The sequence below is a fragment of the Argentina silus genome (assembly GCF_951799395.1).
Source record: "Argentina silus genome assembly, chromosome: 10".
Lineage (NCBI taxonomy): Eukaryota > Metazoa > Chordata > Actinopteri > Argentiniformes > Argentinidae > Argentina > Argentina silus.
In genome coordinates this window covers 9,883,395-9,900,894 of record NC_139664.1, presented here as the reverse complement: position 1 = coordinate 9,900,894, position 17,500 = coordinate 9,883,395, and the positions used below count along the sequence as shown (strand labels likewise).

Below are 17,500 nucleotides of genomic sequence, written 5' to 3'. Positions count from 1 at the left end.
CTCTCTCTCTCAATCACTCTCTCTCTCTGTTCAAAAGTGCCACTATAGTGCTCTCTCTAACTAATACATTTTAGCCTTCCTTCGGACGAGAGGGAGGAAGCTGTGTGTATTGAGTGTGTGTATCGAGTGTGTGTTCTGTATTGTGTTGATTGTAGAAGGTGTTATGACGACGGGGCGATCATGCTTGGAGAGGAGGCGGGACTGTTGGCAGATACACTCATCGGACTCAACACTATTGACTTCAGGTACACTTCCTTTAATTTCTCTACCCCCCCCCCCCAACACACTTTTCTACCCCACCTCATCCGGCATTATGTAGGCAGCAGGTTTGTGTAAAAACAACTGTTACCATAAGCCCCTTTCTCTTTCCTTTGATCATTAGCTTTTGTCTGAAAGGTGAGGGGCTAGATGGTAGCTGCCCTGCTGTGATTGACTATACGCCCTACCTGAAGTTCACTCAGAGGTATGTAGACTTAAGAGGCCTATCTAGCCTATTGACACCTAACATTGCAGAAAGTATCATCTGATCAGCAGAATGTGTCCCTGCCACCTCTGTAGTTCAGACAGCATCAGTAGTGATGAGGAGGAGATGAGGACCATGGGCAGCAGTGGCAGCGAGAGCAGCACTCCAGACAACATGGCAACCGCGGCAGCCATCTTTACTGAGCAGAGCAGCTGGGTCAGCAAGTGCAAACGACTTGAACAGAAATACTGCACAGCACTGGAACAGAAGGTAACGTGTGTGTGTGTGTGTGTGTGTGTGTGTGTGTGTGTGTGTGTGTGTGTGTGTGTGTGTGTGTGTGTGTGTGTGTGTGCTTGTGTGTGCTTGTGTGTGTTGAGGACAAACTGAAGCATTGCATTAATGCAAACAAGTGATGTGTGCCTGTGTGATGCCTGAGGGATAATTGGAGAGTTTGAATCTGAAATGTCAGGATGAGCATTGGTGCTCTGCTGAGGTTTGGGTCTGGCTGCACACACACACACACACACACACACACACACACACACACACACACACACTGTCTGACACATCCACCAACTTGACATTATGAATTGCAAATGAGAAATCCATAGTGCTTTCAACAATTTCCCCATTGCATTTCGGTTTGCTGCTAACTAAGAAAAATCAAACCTTTTCTTTACTCTCGACATTAATTCTGTGGCTTATAGGGAAACCTCAAAATAAGCCCTTCTATTCAGCAGGTGAAAATGACATGACAGAGAATTATCGCAAAAAAAGCCTGAGAACAGAGAACATGCAAAAAAAGTGTTATGGTGTGTATGGCCATTATAACAGATCATTACAAAGTACCACTCAAGCAGCACACAAAGTTGAGCCAAGGTCCAATACCAAAGACTTACTGCCCTGGTTTAGTGTGAGTGCAGTGACGTGATTGGAGGCTCACATGCTGTGTGTCTGTGTGTGTGTGTGTGTGTGTGTGTGTGTGTCTGTCTGTGTCTCAGGGTTACCTAGAGGAGCTGGTTCGTCTAAGAGAGGCCCAACTGTCTGCAGTGGTGTCCCAGAATAAAGCTCTCCAACAGAGACTGGCAGACACACACATCTCCCACTCTCTGGAGAAGGAGCAGCTAGAATACATTGTACTGGAGCTCCAGGACCAGCTGTGAGTATGTATGGGTGGAGTGAATAGTGCCCCAGCTGTGAGGGTGACATTTGGACACAGCAAGAAGGCCAGGGGATGCAGGTGGTGTGTGTGTGTGTGTGTGGTGTGGAGTGTGTGTGTGTAAGCAAGAAGTCTGTGAATTAGCAGAATTCCTGTGTGAAGAGGAGAGGCATTAAAATCAATGCATCATGATGCATCTCTAAATTAATGATTTCAATTTGATCTCTCCCTGTCTTCCCTCTGTAATCAATATTTTAATTTAGCTTGTGAGACTTGTGAGGTATATATTTGAGAGAGAGAGAGCTCTTAGAAACATAACAATTAATTGTTACATTAATTGGTGGCTCTGGGTGTGAGTTGACCCTGGTAATAACAAGGAAGGCCCCCATTGAAATGTATTAGTTTAAGAGATCTCTGGTGGCTCCTTTGAACAGAGAGAGAACGAGAGCAAGCCAGAGCCACCAGAGAGAGAGCCACCAGAGAGAGAGCCGAGAGAGAGAGAGAGAGAGAGTGAGAGTAGCCAGACAGGGTGAGGAGAACAATGAGGGAAAAAAAAAAAGAGATAAAAAGTAAAGGGTAAAAAAAATAAAAAAGGTTTTCAAGGATTATATGTGAGGAGATATCCTTGGTGTTATGTATATTTAATTCTGTGTGTATGTTTTCCTCCTTCAGGACCGTGCTGAAGAACCATGACCTGCGGTCCAGACAGGAGCTGACCGCCCACCTGACCAATCAGTGGCCTTCCCCCGGAGCCATGGATACCAACGCTGTTGCCTTGGACACACTGCTGTACAGGAAGAGGGCGGGACAGTGGGAGGAGTATGTCAATGATGATTTCATGTTCCATACATTTCCCTTCATTGAAACTGAATGAGTAGAATGGACATAGAATTCTGAACTATGTGATTTTTCACAATCCAGCGTATATATATATATATATATATGTGTGTGTGTGTGTTCTACAGAAAGAGTTTCCAGAGTCTGGAGCAGCTGTCTGCTGATATGAGCTTGTCCCAGACCTCGCTGGAACCCTCACACACACTCAGCCTGGATGCCAGACCAGCCAGTGCACACTGGCACCACCATGGTATTGCAGTATTATTTATCTGGTCTGTGTGCGTGTGCGTGTGCGTGTGCGTGTGTGCGTGTCAGTGTTTTAACGGCCCTTCTCCCCTGTTGTATAGGTAAAGAGGACACCCCCTCTCTGAGAGGTCTATGTGGGTCTCTAACATCAGTGACCAGTTATAAGTCTCTGGCCAGCTTGAAGTCCAGCGAGTGTTTGGCCAGTCCCACTACGGAGATGACCAGTCCGGGCCTCACCCCCTCCTAGGGTTTAAGAGTCACCACCACGCAGATGACCAGAAAACCAGAGAACTAGGAAAGAGTGGCAGAGAATCAGAGAACTGTGCGCATATAGATTATTAATTTCTCTGACTGTACTGTTTGGAACATGCAACCTGCAAAATGGAACATCAGATCATAGAGAAAATGACACTCAATAATGGGAGCGGTAGCCTGGAACATAGCATTTGGAATTTGAATCCAGAACTGAGTCTGTCCAGCTCCAGAAGTCTAGTTCATCACTTCCTCAATTCGTCATAAACACTGTTCTCCAGTTGGATTGCTATGGAAGAGCCAGGACCTTATAACCAGGAATGACCTCACAATTATTTGTTAGTTTTTTTGTTTGGAGATCAGTGTTGACAATAGTCACAAGTGGCTTCCTCTCCTTTTAGATTCACTAATATGAAAGCAGACATTCTTTATACTCTCACATACACTGTTTGTTCAGAGGAATGGTAGAGATGAGGAGAGGATGCTAAGACTATTGAGATGCAGCCCCTTGTGTTGTCACTAAAAGCAGAGGTCTGTCATTCTGCCAACAGGGGGAGTATGTTCAATGTTACCTTTGACCTCTACTTGGTGAAAGAAAGTGTTAAGGTTTTGTATTTGCCTAATACACTGTGAGAGTGTATACATCATATGTTGACATGATCATGTGATTACTGGAAATGCCAATCAAACAACTGATCTTCAATGTTGACCTTCTGTTTTTAGAACTCAGACAGGCCTTGTTGCTATACTGTGTTTGTAGTGAAATGTATTTTTCTGTGTCAACCTGAGATTTAACAGCGCTTGGCTTCTATATTACTAGTTTCTACTGGCCTTCGTCTGTTTCCTTCATTTGCTGCCTTAGTAATGATATGATTGATATTGAATGTATGTTTTTAACAATGAGTTTTGATTTCACCATACAGTGTTACAGGTATGTTATGTTACGAAACACAGTGTTATTGTTTAATTTTTGTTCTCAGGAAATGTTTACTCTCATTCAGGCATGGGTTTGGTGACGCTGAATGTGCTGTCTTTGAGGTTTAGTATTAGAGACACACAGAGGGAGAGTCTTTGGAGTGTGTTCGGGATCTTTGCAATGTACACACACACACACACACAATCACACGCACACTGTTCCCTTTGTTCTGGCCCTTAAAAAATGGCTTCCCCTCATCTTTTCCTGCTGACCACTGATCTGATGTAGTGGACCAATAAAGAGAGAAGGGGTGGAATCATCTACCCTGTCATTTAGTTCACTGGAGTTTCTTATTCCTGTGCTTACACCTGTCCAGTCTATCAGGGGTTAGAAAAGAAAAATAAACTATTTCAGAGTAGAGGGGCATGGTTTATGATTCATATCATGAATGTTGATAATAAATTCTCAATGCTGACTTTATTCTTCACCTTCAGCTCATTCCTGCTGTCATTTGCACAGATGTTTTATTGCGTTCATCTTTTTATCCTGTCATTTTCAATAAACAACTGTACTCACCAATACAGCAAGTGTCTTGTGCATTGACTACCAATCATCAAAAAAATAAAAATATTTTCATTTATGCAATGAAATGATGGATTCAACAGTTCACATTTTTTCACACATATTTTAATTAGATTGTAATTATTTGTGTCATTTTGTATAAAGGTGGAAAATATGTCATCACCATCACATCATCAGGATCAGGATTTATCAACCAATTAAGTCTATTGCCTCATTTCAGTTTTGAAAACAAGTGCAGGTAGTTGATTATTCTATATTTGATGAGTGATTTAAAACAGATATTTTGGTAATAGTTGAACTGAATCCCCACTAATAGAAGGGTTGAATTTCAGATACATTGATTAAATCTCAATTGGCACACTTCTCTTCTCTCCCAAGCACGCACACATATTCCCATTCCCTAAATAAAACAGGTGAGACTTGGGACCATTTCTATATTTAAATACAAGCTATGGACGCCACCTGCAGGTCATGATGTTAAATGATGTTAAAATGATGTTAAAAATTATATTACACATTTCAACATGGGAACGAGGAAAGTGGAGGAGTACTGGTTCTTCTGAGTAGTTGTCGATGTTCCCAAAATGCAAAGACTTATCACGAATTTCGAGTGTGACTCTTGACAAAATATATACTACATATACTATATCAAATTCTGCATTTTCACTATGATATATTTTCCTATAGAATAGGGTAAAAGCTAAACATAAAATTAAAATAAGTCTAATAATAATGTTAATGTGCAACATAGCATGAGGAAAAATTAAACTACTAAAAAACAATACAATTTGCATAAACGTTCCTTCATTTTCTTCCATTTTGGTTTCAAATCTGCCAGCATTTCCTGGTGTGGCATTCAACTTCCACTAGCATTTTCTGCCAGCTTGCTAGTGCTGAGCTTACACACTGGGCTTGACCACTTTGTCAGTTGGATGTATTGGAGTGTATGGGGGTGAAGGGCTTGGTTAGCTGTTCCTGGTCTGGAGCGGGACCAGTAGCCTCTCCTGGTTGCGCTGGCGAAAGAAGGCTTTCCCAAACTCATATGAGCTGATCATAATGGCACAGGCTGGAGCCACTTTTATCAGCCTGGGCAGAAAACCTGGGAGAGCGATCAACAGATGATTTGCTAATTTCACATGAATCTTGCATTGAGGTAAATGTAGACATGTATCAATGGCATGGGCGAGAATTTGTGGTGTCATTTGGGTGAACTTTCCCTTTACACGAGTCTACCTGCAAACAGACCACCCACGCCGTTCTCAGCTACGATCCTGCTCATCACACTCAGGGTGGAGGAGGAGGACGACACTGCGGAGAGACACATCACAACTGAATCATATGCATTAATTCAACAAAAGATCCCTTAGGGATCCCATTCATCAAGTCAATAACTGGTTACCACAGATCCCCAAAGGTATTTCATTAGACAACAGAGATCCATGGAGAAATATACTGAATTCAACATAGATTGATTCAACAACAGATGACAAAGCTTAACAAATAGGATCCCATTAATGAAGTGATCATGCGTTCTAATGCTTCCAGCTGTATCAAAGTATTCTTCAGTGAGTGTTGATGTTCAGAAATCAAAAATATACTAGGCATTTACTCAAGATGAAACCAGTACACCGCCGCAGTAAATTCTAAACCCACAATTCATTGCCTGGCGTTCTCCAAGCTCCACCTGCCTCCTGGTCTTCACAACATCGAAGGGCAGCGTTGCTATGGATGCGATCTAAAAGAAAACAGTATGGCACAAGAAAGGGTCATAGTAATAATAATGTTGTCAAAAATACATGCTGTCCATTTCAAAGCTGAAATGGGATAAATTGATCTACTCATAATGCTGCTCTCTAGCTGTGAAGGGTGGAATAACACTGGTTAACACCAGTCAACACAGCACAATGGAAATTACAACTGGTGCTGTGTAATACAATCTTTGAGAGCATTGCAGAGCAGAGAGAAAGAGTGAACAGGAGTGTACTCACTGATCCTGACGTTGCTCCAGCAATAAAGGTGATGGCAAATGTGGGCTCTCTAGCACCATACCGTTCACACAGCCACCACTTCCCCATCTCATAGTTATACCAGTACATAGCTGGGGGGACACAGACACACAATGGACACCATGTAACCTTGTTCTCATAGTTATACCAGTACATGGCGGGGGGGGGAGGGGGGGGGGGCAGACTCACAATGGACACCATGTTAAATTGTTCTCATAGTTATATCTGTACATGTACATGGTGTGGAGGGGGGGTGGTATAGTTATAGAAAAAGAGTAGCCAGTGTGTTGTACCTGAGAAGGGCACATCTCTCAGCAGTGTGGGTCCCCAGCCCCTCCATAGTGAGAGCCAGCCCTCGGCTTGTACTGTAGAGCGGATACAATCACTCAGCTCCTTGTAGGACTGTTTCTGAGACTGCAGCTGGGTACGGATCAGCTCCAAAGGACTGATCACTGTTGCAGAGCCCACTGACGGATAGAGAGAGAATACTGTCATAATATATACACACAGTTCAGACTACCCATTGAGCCCACTAACACACTTCAGCACAATCATCAGCTCTGTTGTTGTTACTTTCTTCCACTAAATTGATGCTGTCCAGTGCTGAAATGGAATGGGGCCAAAATATTATATAATGAATAACTTCCTTACTTCTCTACTATCCTTTGCTTTAGTCCCATGATGGATCTGAATAGTCCTTAAATCAGACTGTGGCTGTAACCTAACATTCATTAATTGCTTCCTTACCCATGAAATGTAAGTTGTTTAGTGAGTATTGGGATCAACATGGTGACCTGTGCGGTCATAGTCCAGAGGTCAGCTCACCTCTGGCGATGGCTCCTGCTAGGAGAGGGGCCTCCTCTGTGTGGGAGCCCATCCTGACCCTCAAAGCTGCACACAGCTGTTCGTAACACGTGAAGTAGATCACAGTAGCTGGCACTGCCATGACACTGAAAAAAACACCAATACAAACCTCACACACACAATAACAGATGAAATATTGTTCAACAATGACTTCATGAACATCCACCGTCACATTTCATTATCAAATCAATCATCAGCAAAGCATGACACTCCAAAAATCTGTTATTACCATGAGAAATAAACATTAACAAATAAAATATCAATAAACCATGACTCTACAAAATCAGTCCATTCAGCTTGATACAAATGAGCATAATGTAATGGGGAAACAAACATAAACAAATGAATTATCGATAGGCATGACTGTGCTGAATCAGTGGCCCAACCACTCAAGACGCAATTGAACATAAATCAGCTTTGAAGGAGAGCAAGTAGGATGAATTAGTAATGAGGCATAAAAACACTAGACTTCAGACTCACAGAGTTGGAGGGAGACCGCTCCATAATGACTTGATTCCTTCCCTGCGGATTATCTTAATAAAGGCATCCTGCAAAGAAGGAAGGGTTAAACCACATGCCTAGAATACATCCTCTTCTTTTAGATGAAGCATCGACACAAAATGGCCGCTCTAACTCAGGATTGATACATTCTTAGTTTGCTGAATTTACATTCAACCACTTATGACACCTAATAAATCCTGGGAGGTAGGCCTTGAATATTATTTATATGGAGTCCTGTTCAGATATGTCACTCCTGTTCAGATATTTATTTTCACACTTTCAGTGGGTCCATCAGTGAGGCTGTGTGTGTGGTATTTACCAGGGTGCCATTGAAGTGACCAGGAGCCTTGTACCATGCTTTGGTGTTGCCATTTTCACACACACATAAGTGGTCCATAAGACCATTGCAGTACACAAAGCATTTCCCTGGAAAAGAGTGGGAAACATGGTATTAACTCAGTGATAGCCTAATTTTAGTCTAAGAAAGTGTGTGTTAAGCCTAAATGAAATGCCATTTCTTATTTACCTTTGGGGAAGGGACTTTTCTGAGCCTGAAGTCTGATCTTCACAACATCCAAAGGTGTGACTGAAAACATACAGTGGTAAAACATCAATATTGAAATATAATATTTCCATAGCATCATATTGTTTGTGTCCATGGAATCTTATGTCAGTGTTTGGAAATTAATATTTACTTAGGACATTCGATCTAGAGATGTAACTTTGTGCTTTGGAAAGGAAATAGTAAAAAATTACAGTGATGTCCTCTCAGATGCTTTCTTTTGAGTGGTCTGTATCTTTACCAGTGTCAGTTTCAGAGCGTATTGAAGCATGTCTGTCTGTTAACAGGTAGTTTAGGGACAGGCTACAATTGTGGCATTTGATTGGATTGCCTATCTTATGCACTCACCCAAAAGTGACGTAAGGATGGCCCCGGAGCAGGACGCGACCATCTGCTGAAGCGGCGTAATTCCATTGGCTACGGGCACAGGACCACTCATCTTAATGCCTGAAGAGAAGAGCATAAAAAAACATTTCAGATTCAGATTCAGTATTCTCAAAATAATTTTAATCAAAGGCTTATGTGGTTGCCAATGGAAGTGCCAAGTGGTAATTTGAAAACAGCGTATTTACTAATACTATCAGTAACTTACCTAGACTGAGGAATTCCAATAAGAACAAACTCTTCCACCGTGGACACAAGCCTCTTGCTTTTCATTCGTTTTCTATCTATGTTCTCTATCAACTGCAAACCAATCCCTTGAACCATATTAAAATGCCGCTTAAATAACTTCGGTAGCTAGCTAGCTAGCACTAGAAAGTGCCAGGTAGTGGCAAAATATATTTCCCAGCAGAAGTAGTCAACTATGCTACTGCTTACTGATAGCGACTGAATCCAAAGCCATTGAAACTCAAATTGATGTCCCGTTATTCTTAATCTTGCAGATTCTTCTTTGTAACTACCTGCTGTAACCTTGCTTCAAATTAAGCTATTCTAGTGCATGCCTGGGTTCATGGTAGACAGCTACAGAATCTTACACAACACCACATGACATTTGTATAGATATTTTGATTTTCAGCGAAGCACATTCCTTGCTCGGAGATTTTGGCGATTTTCGTGAAATAGTATATGAGATGTAGACAGGCAAAATGTTTCAAATAAAAATTTCTGAACCGATGTTTTAATATTTACTCCATTATCATCGACGATACAAAGAAACGATGTGAAACTTAATTTTCGAAAGCAAAGTTAGCTTTCAACAGTAAAACCCCTTGTGGAATCACTTGGGATTTTTGTATGAAGCGGGAAAGAAGAAATCATTTGCACAACTCGGAAGTACGACGGCAATGTAAACCAACATAGGAAGAACACAACATTATAAGAAGTTGTTTATTAAACTGTTGGTCATAACGAACATGGCAAGTCAGTTGTAACAAATGTTAACTGCGGAGATATTTGCTTTTACAACCCCGTTGACTCTCACGAGGTAGGTTTTACCTAACCGACAGGAGTTTTCAAACGTGCTATGTTAGCTACAAGCTAGCTACTACTAGTTCAGTTGCAGTCTGTGCGTGTAGTTTAAAAAACTGTCAGTTGCTGTGATATTGTTTTGTTTATAAGCTAACTTCAGAGTCTATAAATAATCTTGCAAGCGACTTCCATTCCGTATTGACAATGTTTTAACTAGCCTAATTGTTTTTTTTTCTCGTCACTTCAGTGGTTTTTTAAGCTTTGCGCTACTGTTTACTTGTTTACATACTAACCTAACCCGTTGTTTAATGTATATATGATTTCTTTACACCACAAGGCAGAGCCTTCTTTCCAATGAAAACAACAGAGTAAAATGAAACCTAGACGTAGCCAAAAGTCTGCAAAACCAAGTTTTCATGGTATGTGCATTTTGCCTATTTTATTTATCAGTAAGACTTTTCTGCAAAGTTGAGCAGAAAGCTGTCACGACACTTGTTTGGTTTAGCTGACAAGACATCTTGATGTAATTTTATTATTATTAACGAATATAACTATATTATTATACGAATATAAGTATTATATAATTATAAGTATTATACGAATATAAGTATATTCGTTATAGTCCTAAAGATTATTACGAACTCTTTCAGATCCAAAAGTTGCTGATAATGTGCACAAGTCAGCTTCGAAGAGCCGAGCCAAGAGTGAAACCTATTCTACACAAAACAAGCCTTTCATTGGGAAAGTATTTTACCTAGATTTGTCATCTAATAAAAGGGTAGAGACACTGGAGAATGACATCAAAACATTGGGAGGGGTAAGTGAATGCTACACTTGCACATGTTTATTTGCTTTATCTGTGTGTTGACAGTAGTTTCTGTTCAAATAATGGCAATGAGCAAACATTGTTTGTTAGGTCTGTTCTCGTAGGTTGACTTGACTGTTACAGTATTCTTTTCTCTCTCTTTACCACAAAAGTATTCAAATAAACAAATGTTAGGAAATGACAGTTTAGTTCTCTTGGATTCTTTCTTCCTTACTAAATGTTTTCTCCCAAGCTTTTTAACCCGATTGTTCTCCTCTGTCACTCAGATTGTTGAGAAGTTCTTCAGTAAAGAGATTAAGTACCTGGTGACTAGTAAGAAGGAAGCCAGGTATCTGCGATGTCTCAGCCGAGACTCGCCCGTCCCCAACCCTGACTCTGGACACAGCTCCCCTCAGCCCCACCTCAACCCTCACCCTCGCGGCCACAGGGACAGTCTCAAAGGGAGCTCCCAGGGCCAAGCAGATACTGTGAGATAATACTCTTGTCTCTCTCTCTACCTCTCGTGGATATTTTTGGGAAATTGCCTGCCCAGATGGCATTTAATAATTAAAACCTCTCTCTCTCTCTCTCTCTCTCTCTCTCTCTCTCTCTCTCTGCTATTTCACAGGTGGTCACGAGTAGAGGGAAGTCTTTGGTGGAGAGAGTGGTGAAAAAACAGGTTTGTTTATATTCTTGCTAATTAGTTTGCCAAGTTACTTGTCACCTTAACACTACATCTCACCTCAGGAAAAGCATCTATTGTCTTTCAGGATTCCAGTTAGGATATTTGTTTTTTTGTGTTCCTCTAGGAGAGGATACAGATCAACAAGATCCTGTCAAATGCTCTAGAGTGGGGAGTGAAAATCCTCTACATTGATGGTATCCCCTCTATCCAATGTTTAATACCATCCTATTATAATCTTACTATTAAAGGTCCAGCATGTAGTTTTGTGTGTTACTACCCCTTCTGGCCACACTGACTATGAAAACCTGCGTATACTACATTTTCTAATAGTGTCAAACCTGTGCACATCCTTGTAAACAAACCAAATGTGAAATAGGCACGAAAAGGCCAGTGTCCTACCTGACACCAGATTATAGAAAATGCTTTATTTGGACTAAAACAGCACTTTTCACTGAACATTCTTCATCATGTTTTCTCATTCCTTGATGGCTACCAATAAAATCTACACACTGGACCGTTAACCTCTCTACCATTAATATTACCTTTACTTGGGAATGAACACGTGGCTGGTCAAATTTTTAAAGTAGAGGTGATGCTGGTGAAACAAATGAGAAGTATGTAAATGTTAATGTGTATTTATTTGCAATTGCAGATATATTGGCTTATATCGAAAAGAAGAAAAATAATGTTGGCACACAACGCACTGCACCCACTGCTGCTGTAAAAAAAAGTGTAAGTTGTATTTCCTGACTTATATTTTGGCAGCCCTGTAAGTGTATGAAAAATATGATATATATGTCATTAATGATGCTTATTCATTTATTTTGCAGGCCAAAGCCGAACCGTCAGGAAAACCAGCCTTTCAGAAATACAAGGGTAAAGTCTCCTGCTTCCCATAGCCAAGGGATTGGCATCGGTCTACATACTAGGTGTTGAGAAACACTGATTTAGTGAACTGTCTCATGCTTTTTGTTCTGTGTTTTGTACAGGGGGAAGGATCAGTAAGCCCTTTGTGAAGATAGAAGACTCAAGCAGGTGAGCCTATGATAAAGAAAGAAAGACACAACTTATCTGCATTTTGCCACCACTGGGTTGCCTAGTGAGGAGTAGTTCCCAAGTGGCTTTGTCTCTTCTCCTTCATCTGTACTGATATAAAACTACTGGACTGGTAAATGAACACCCCTGTGGATGTCATTCTTAATGCTGTCACCTGTCATTTTATATTTTAAGATCAGTTCAGATGAAGAGGCCTCTTTTGATGAGATATATCATTGGCATTTTAATATTCATACGAGTAGATTCTGCTTCTCTTACATTGTTTGCATATCTCTTACATTGTGTTGGAGCATCTAATAAAGCGTCCATGCTCTTCTTTTTTTCTTCTTCCCCAGACATTACCGGCCAATCTACCTGGCTATGCCTAACATGCCAGAGTTCAACCTAAGGTCAGCTCCTCCCTGCAGTCCATTCTATGTGGACGATAAGGTCCACAATGTGAAGAAACCTAAGGAACACAGGTATGAAGTCTAATTCACTGAACCTGACCTGCTAGAGCTGGAAACCGTTAAAATTTGTATCCCCCTTTTATATCCCACATTTGACTGTAACTGGTAACTTCAGGGTGCTAGGCAATGTGTTGTGATTGAACTTTGAACGATTTCTAACCAACCTATGGGTCTCTCAGGAACAGAGGGGCAAGAGCCTCAGCCAGTGAGGAGAGAGGGCAGGCCAGACCCAGGAAGAACAGAGACAGGAAACGAGGAGGCTACTGCGAGTGCTGCTTATTAAAATACGACAACATCAAAGTGGTGTGTTATTATAGACCCTCTATAAAAGAGCACTAACAGCATATTAACAAAGTGCCTATAAACTTGTTATATGTCTTATGTACCTGATTCATCAATTCCATTTTTGGTTAACTATTTCTAAATGTAAGAAGCTTATAAGCAGGCATTTGAATATATGTTTTCCTCTGTTTATTTCTCCAGCATCTCCAGGGTGAGCAGCACAGTGCATTCTCCAGGAGTGATGAGTACCTTGTAGTGGACAGACTTGTCTCGGTGCTGCCCCCCAATTTCATACCCATCAAAACACAAACCAAAAGGTAGTGTTGAGTCCTGCTAAAACCCACATTGATCAAAGCTACTGCTAAGATTTGTTCTTGGAAAGTCACTTTTTACTGTACATCTGTATGTTGTTATTAGAATCACCTTATTTACTGTGCTTAGCTAATCACCGTTTTGGTATGTGTTTGGTTCCAACAGGCCCAAGTACAGTATATCCTCCATGCTGTGTAATATACCAAGTATAACGATGGAGGGAGGTGTGGATACTAAAGGGACTGAGGGAGGGCAGCTTTCCTTCTGGTCTGCTACCGTGGAGCCACAGGCTTCTCCAAGTGTGGAAAACCGCTTGAAAAACCCTACAGAACACTCTCGGAAACGCAATGGCATCCCTCTTCCCCTCAGCCACAGTGAGGGAGAAAGGAAGGACTGTGACAATGTCTCCGACAAACATCAGCCCAAGCAGAGATTGCTCTCCCGCAAACAACCCTGCAGGCAGGAATCCCCACCCACAAACACTCAGAGGCTTCGGCTGGGTCAGACACTCAGATCTAAGGCGGAGAGAGACCCCTCTAGAGGGGATCCCTCTACCTGTGGCCCAGACACCAACCCCAGACTCTTACATGTTGACCAGGAGGGTCAAAAAACTCATATGGACAGAAACAAGTACACTTTACTTAATCACAAAGATGATTTACAGTGTGGCGTTCCCATGAACAGCCTAATGGCTACCTCAAACCAACATCAGGTGTCGGTGTCTTTGGGAAACAACCAGGATTCACCACTACCTTTGAAGGAGTGTGAGAGGGTCCGGCGTATGTCAGCTGGTGATACTCTTCCCGGGAATGTTGTGTGTTTTTCGGACAGTGACAGGAGCGACACACACATGCACAGCCCTTCTCCTTCTTTAGTCAGAACATTGCAAAGGAGGGTCAGGGATTTCAAAAGGAAGAGACGAAGAGTCGACAAGCAGACTACTCTGGGTTCCACAAAACCCAGTGATGTTCCAAGCAGCTCCCCGCTGAACCTCTGGCAGCTTTTCCAGTCCAGTGAGGACATGGGCTTGGAATTCCATGGCTTTGACAATTAGGGAAGGGGGGAAGGGCATGTTGAGCTCTATTCATAGTAGACGCCTGCAAAGCCATGATAGCCCGTCGGCCTCTTGTGACATTCACTGCCAATTGTTGCATGATGGCTGCTTGAGTATGCTATAATGGGCAGTGGACTAACCTGTCTGTTTGGGCAACTCATATGGTCGAGCCTTTAATGTGACCCAGAGATACAATTGGATTACCAACACCAGAAGCGCCACAATGTCTGTTCCACTGTATTTATGACTACTCCAATTAACTTATTACATGGACAAAAACATGTGTTTTTAACCTTCAGGTGCCATCAGAGAGGAGCCTCTCTACCTGTAGTGACCTAGACTGACTCCACTGTTTTCCTTGAATGTCTTATGATTTACATTAAGGAATAAGTGTCCTTCAGAAGGGGAGAGATGGGGCACAGCGTTGTATTTGAACTGTGGCAGCTTTTACAGGAACTTTTTAACAAGACTACTTTTATCTGGATTGCTATTACTGCTATGGCTTGTGTTAGATGTACCACCATCTCTACAATGAGAAATGACATTTATGGTTCTCTTGTGGTATTGTACATGAGGTATTGGTATACGGCCATGTCTTTCATGCAATTGTCCTAACTTATATGTCCATGTAATGTACTGATTGAAAAATAGTCTCTGTTAAATGAATGATGACTGCCTAAACCGTGATTGGGGTTGTGTAGTTTGTCATTCATTCAAAACTGTACAAGTGTCATCAACTGTATAAGCCCATACTGCAGTGCTACAGTGCTGTAGCTCTTACTCTGGTGCTCTTGACACTCACCATATTTGTTACAGCACAGAGAGGACTCCATTATGATCAGAAGTGTCATATCTCAGTGCCATCTCATTTTATACACACACACACACAACCCTGCTGAAGCCATTAGGACAGAGCAAGAAATATAATTGCCACATCTTCCCTCTATAGCAATAATAAAGATGAAATTGCATTTGCCCATACTGAATATGGGTAGAATTACCCTTTGCATCAGTGAAAAAGCAATGCATTAGTTTGATTGCTTTTCCTTATTTGTTTACCTTTATTTGGTACATTAACATAGTGCCGCAGAGTTCTCCCTCATTGCTTTAAAATGCATTCAGGTCAAATGGGATTCACTATGTTGTGCTGTGTCACTGAATATGAGTTGCAATTCTTACTTCTGGAGTACAAACAGAAGCAGGGATGTGCTAAGTTGCTGACAGTGAGCTATCAATTACTCATGAAGGAGTGGGGGCTTTTTCCCTCGGTAAGGATGGGATTCAATACAAGTTGCTAATGATGATCCACACTGCTTTTAGAAGTGTGATTGATTTGCATGGCCATATTGTAAGTGCTGGGTGGAGAGAGTTTTAAATTAGCAGTTTAGTTGCAGGTTCTGGATGTGCCAGTATCTTCATAGCCTACTGAACACATCACACCATTGAACTGCAGGTTTTTAAATCAAGTCTGAACTGTGAACTCCTTCCATCTAGGACACACTGCTGTGCAAATCAAATGATATCACAGATAGCTCAGTGCAGAATGCTTCAGTTACAGTAGCCTATCCTGTAGTAGGATAGCACAGATGAATATGAAGCTATCCTGTGTTCTTTGTTTGTGAAATAGGCAGTGCTCCTCGCCATGCCCTACCCTAGCACATAGCATGGGTTCATCTCAGTAGTCTAAAGTGACCTTGTCTCCATGCTAAATAAGATAACAGATATATGGCTGAACGGGAGATAAGGAAAGAAAGCCAATTTAGACAATTAAGATGCACCCAATGATGTATATACCAGTGGATGCACCCCATCTACACCCCAGGGGACCTTGTGTTGTTGGGTTGTATGCCAGGCCAGGGGAGAAGTAGTTAAAACACCTCTGGTTTACCTTTATTTTACAAGCTCAACTCTCATTTACAGAAACTTTCTTGGGAAGAGTGGTTTAATAAACTATATTGAACGATAATGAACAAAGTGACCTTACATTGACCCGTTTTGCTACAGCATCCATGAAAAATAAATGAAACCGTAATTGGAAGGATTTGGAAATACTATTATAATTATTATAGGCTAATGCATCCACCACTGCCAGACATTTATTCAATGATCACGTGATTCCCAAAACTACCAAACAAGCCTATATGTCGCACGATATGTAGGAGTCTACAATTGTATTTATTTATTTTCTAACATTCAGGCCTCGGCCTACTATTTGTTGATGCTGACCATCCGTGTGAATATGTGATTTGGTGATTTTGCGCAGAAGCGGCAAGAAGATGGTCCGTCTGTCAGGAGATTGCGCGCACACTACAGTTCCCGACACCCTGCTCTCTCTGTCCTCCTCTATGTTTATGCATGAGGCGCTTCTGCAGTGAGCCTGAATATTGATGTGTTGCCGCTGGATATTGATGTGTTTTAAGGAGGTGTCCCCTCTCCCCTCTCCCCTCCCTCTCACCTCTCCTCCCTCTCCACTGGGTGTTCCGTAGAGGCTCAGCGCGCTCAGATGCACTCTGCGTTCAGCGCGAGCGTCTCAATGCAGGGGCAGCACTAGCACCCCGATGGCCACCAGCGCGAGAGACTGCGCTAACCAGACGACCAGCGCGCGCTCGCATCCCAGCCTCTCCTCGAACCTGAACCTCCTCCAGCGAAGGGAGGACTCCTGAAGTCCGTTTTTGGATTATCGTTTTATTTTGGGTATTTCCTCCATTCAACATAGAATAATAGGTGACGATGTATCTGCGATGGTGGATTTCCCTTTTGTGCATCTACGGACTGATGTACACCGTCCACTCCAGCAATCCTTTGCCTCGAGATGGTAATGTATTTACTATAACAAAATAGCAGTCTCTTCTGCTGAAATATGGGTGAATGGCGACAGCATATTACCAATAACACACGGGTTCTATATTCAATCCCATATTCAAGTCTTATGATAAGGAAGCCTGGAACCCCGACATAAACAGCTTCTATGCATGCATATTACCTTATGAAATGGATTGGTGTATTATTAATTTATATATTGGAAACATTGGCCTATTTCAAAGCCACGATTTGAAATT

At 41.9% G+C, this 17,500-nt stretch overlaps 4 protein-coding genes across 12 annotated transcripts in view; 3 read left to right on the top strand and 1 right to left on the bottom strand.

The window, feature by feature from the left end:
- Window positions 1-2,952, top strand: part of rundc3b (RUN domain containing 3b) — a gene marked incomplete at both ends in the record, with an annotated part of 7,092 nt that extends 4,140 nt beyond the window's left edge. For 2 of the 7 annotated variants that reach the window (XM_083678376.1, XM_083678372.1), the window contains 7 exons: window positions 156-245; window positions 383-463; window positions 559-733; window positions 1,465-1,622; window positions 2,295-2,441; window positions 2,594-2,709; window positions 2,807-2,952. In XM_083678376.1, coding sequence (XP_083534502.1) covers window positions 156-245; window positions 383-463; window positions 559-733; window positions 1,465-1,622; window positions 2,295-2,441; window positions 2,594-2,709; window positions 2,807-2,952 — 913 coding nt within the window. Of the gene's footprint in view, window positions 1-155; window positions 246-382; window positions 464-558; window positions 734-1,464; window positions 1,623-2,294; window positions 2,463-2,587; window positions 2,710-2,806 lie in introns of all 7 variants that reach the window. The other 5 variants (XM_083678374.1, XM_083678371.1, XM_083678375.1 and 2 more) reach the window with 4 other exon arrangements.
- A 1,523-nt stretch (window positions 2,953-4,475) lies between these two features.
- On the bottom strand, window positions 4,476-9,359 carry slc25a40 (solute carrier family 25 member 40). Its single transcript, XM_083679658.1, has 11 exons — window positions 8,981-9,359; window positions 8,737-8,835; window positions 8,353-8,412; window positions 8,146-8,252; window positions 7,806-7,873; window positions 7,287-7,411; window positions 6,755-6,928; window positions 6,444-6,553; window positions 6,109-6,190; window positions 5,689-5,763; window positions 4,476-5,554 (listed from the first exon to the last, which is right to left on the bottom strand). The coding sequence occupies exons 2-11, from the start codon at window positions 8,825-8,827 to the stop codon at window positions 5,421-5,423; spliced, it is 1,026 nt and encodes a 341-aa protein (XP_083535784.1). The 5' UTR covers window positions 8,828-8,835; window positions 8,981-9,359; the 3' UTR covers window positions 4,476-5,420.
- A 303-nt stretch (window positions 9,360-9,662) lies between these two features.
- dbf4 (DBF4-CDC7 kinase regulatory subunit) lies at window positions 9,663-15,593 on the top strand. 2 transcript variants are annotated; one of them, XM_083679734.1, is made up of 13 exons: window positions 9,663-9,814; window positions 10,136-10,217; window positions 10,449-10,615; window positions 10,891-11,091; window positions 11,232-11,282; window positions 11,413-11,482; window positions 11,941-12,020; window positions 12,119-12,164; window positions 12,278-12,323; window positions 12,680-12,805; window positions 12,979-13,096; window positions 13,277-13,392; window positions 13,553-15,593. In XM_083679734.1, the coding sequence occupies exons 2-13, from the start codon at window positions 10,172-10,174 to the stop codon at window positions 14,439-14,441; spliced, it is 1,956 nt and encodes a 651-aa protein (XP_083535860.1). In that variant the 5' UTR covers window positions 9,663-9,814; window positions 10,136-10,171; the 3' UTR covers window positions 14,442-15,593. The 2 variants fall into 2 exon arrangements, with proteins under 2 accessions (XP_083535860.1, XP_083535859.1); XM_083679733.1 differs by having other exon boundaries at window positions 12,973-13,096.
- Window positions 15,594-17,131: 1,538 nt separating this feature from the next.
- Window positions 17,132-17,500, top strand: part of adam22 (ADAM metallopeptidase domain 22) — a 50,164-nt gene continuing 49,795 nt past the window's right edge. For both annotated transcript variants that reach the window (XM_083678433.1, XM_083678432.1), the window contains exon 1: window positions 17,132-17,256. In XM_083678433.1, coding sequence (XP_083534559.1) covers window positions 17,172-17,256 — 85 coding nt within the window. In that variant the 5' untranslated portion in view covers window positions 17,132-17,171. The remainder of the gene's footprint in view (window positions 17,257-17,500) is intronic.

Bases quoted from the DNA above. Each gene is read 5' to 3' on its own strand.
- slc25a40 (XM_083679658.1), bottom strand. From the start codon at position 8,827: ATGAGTGGTCCTGTGCCCGTAGCCAATGGAATTACGCCGCTTCAGCAG. The intron at 7,874-8,145 runs GTAAATACCACA...CCTTCTTTGCAG, and splicing joins GTCACTTCAATGGCACCCTG to GATGCCTTTATTAAGATAAT. The intron at 5,555-5,688 runs GTAGACTCGTGT...TCGCTCTCCCAG, and splicing joins CGTGGGTGGTCTGTTTGCAG to GTTTTCTGCCCAGGCTGATA.
- dbf4 (XM_083679733.1), top strand. From the start codon at position 10,172: ATGAAACCTAGACGTAGCCAAAAGTCTGCAAAACCAAGTTTTCATG. The intron at 11,283-11,412 runs GTTTGTTTATAT...GTGTTCCTCTAG, and splicing joins AGAGAGTGGTGAAAAAACAG to GAGAGGATACAGATCAACAA. The intron at 12,806-12,972 runs GTATGAAGTCTA...TGGGTCTCTCAG, and splicing joins AAGAAACCTAAGGAACACAG to GAACAGAGGGGCAAGAGCCT.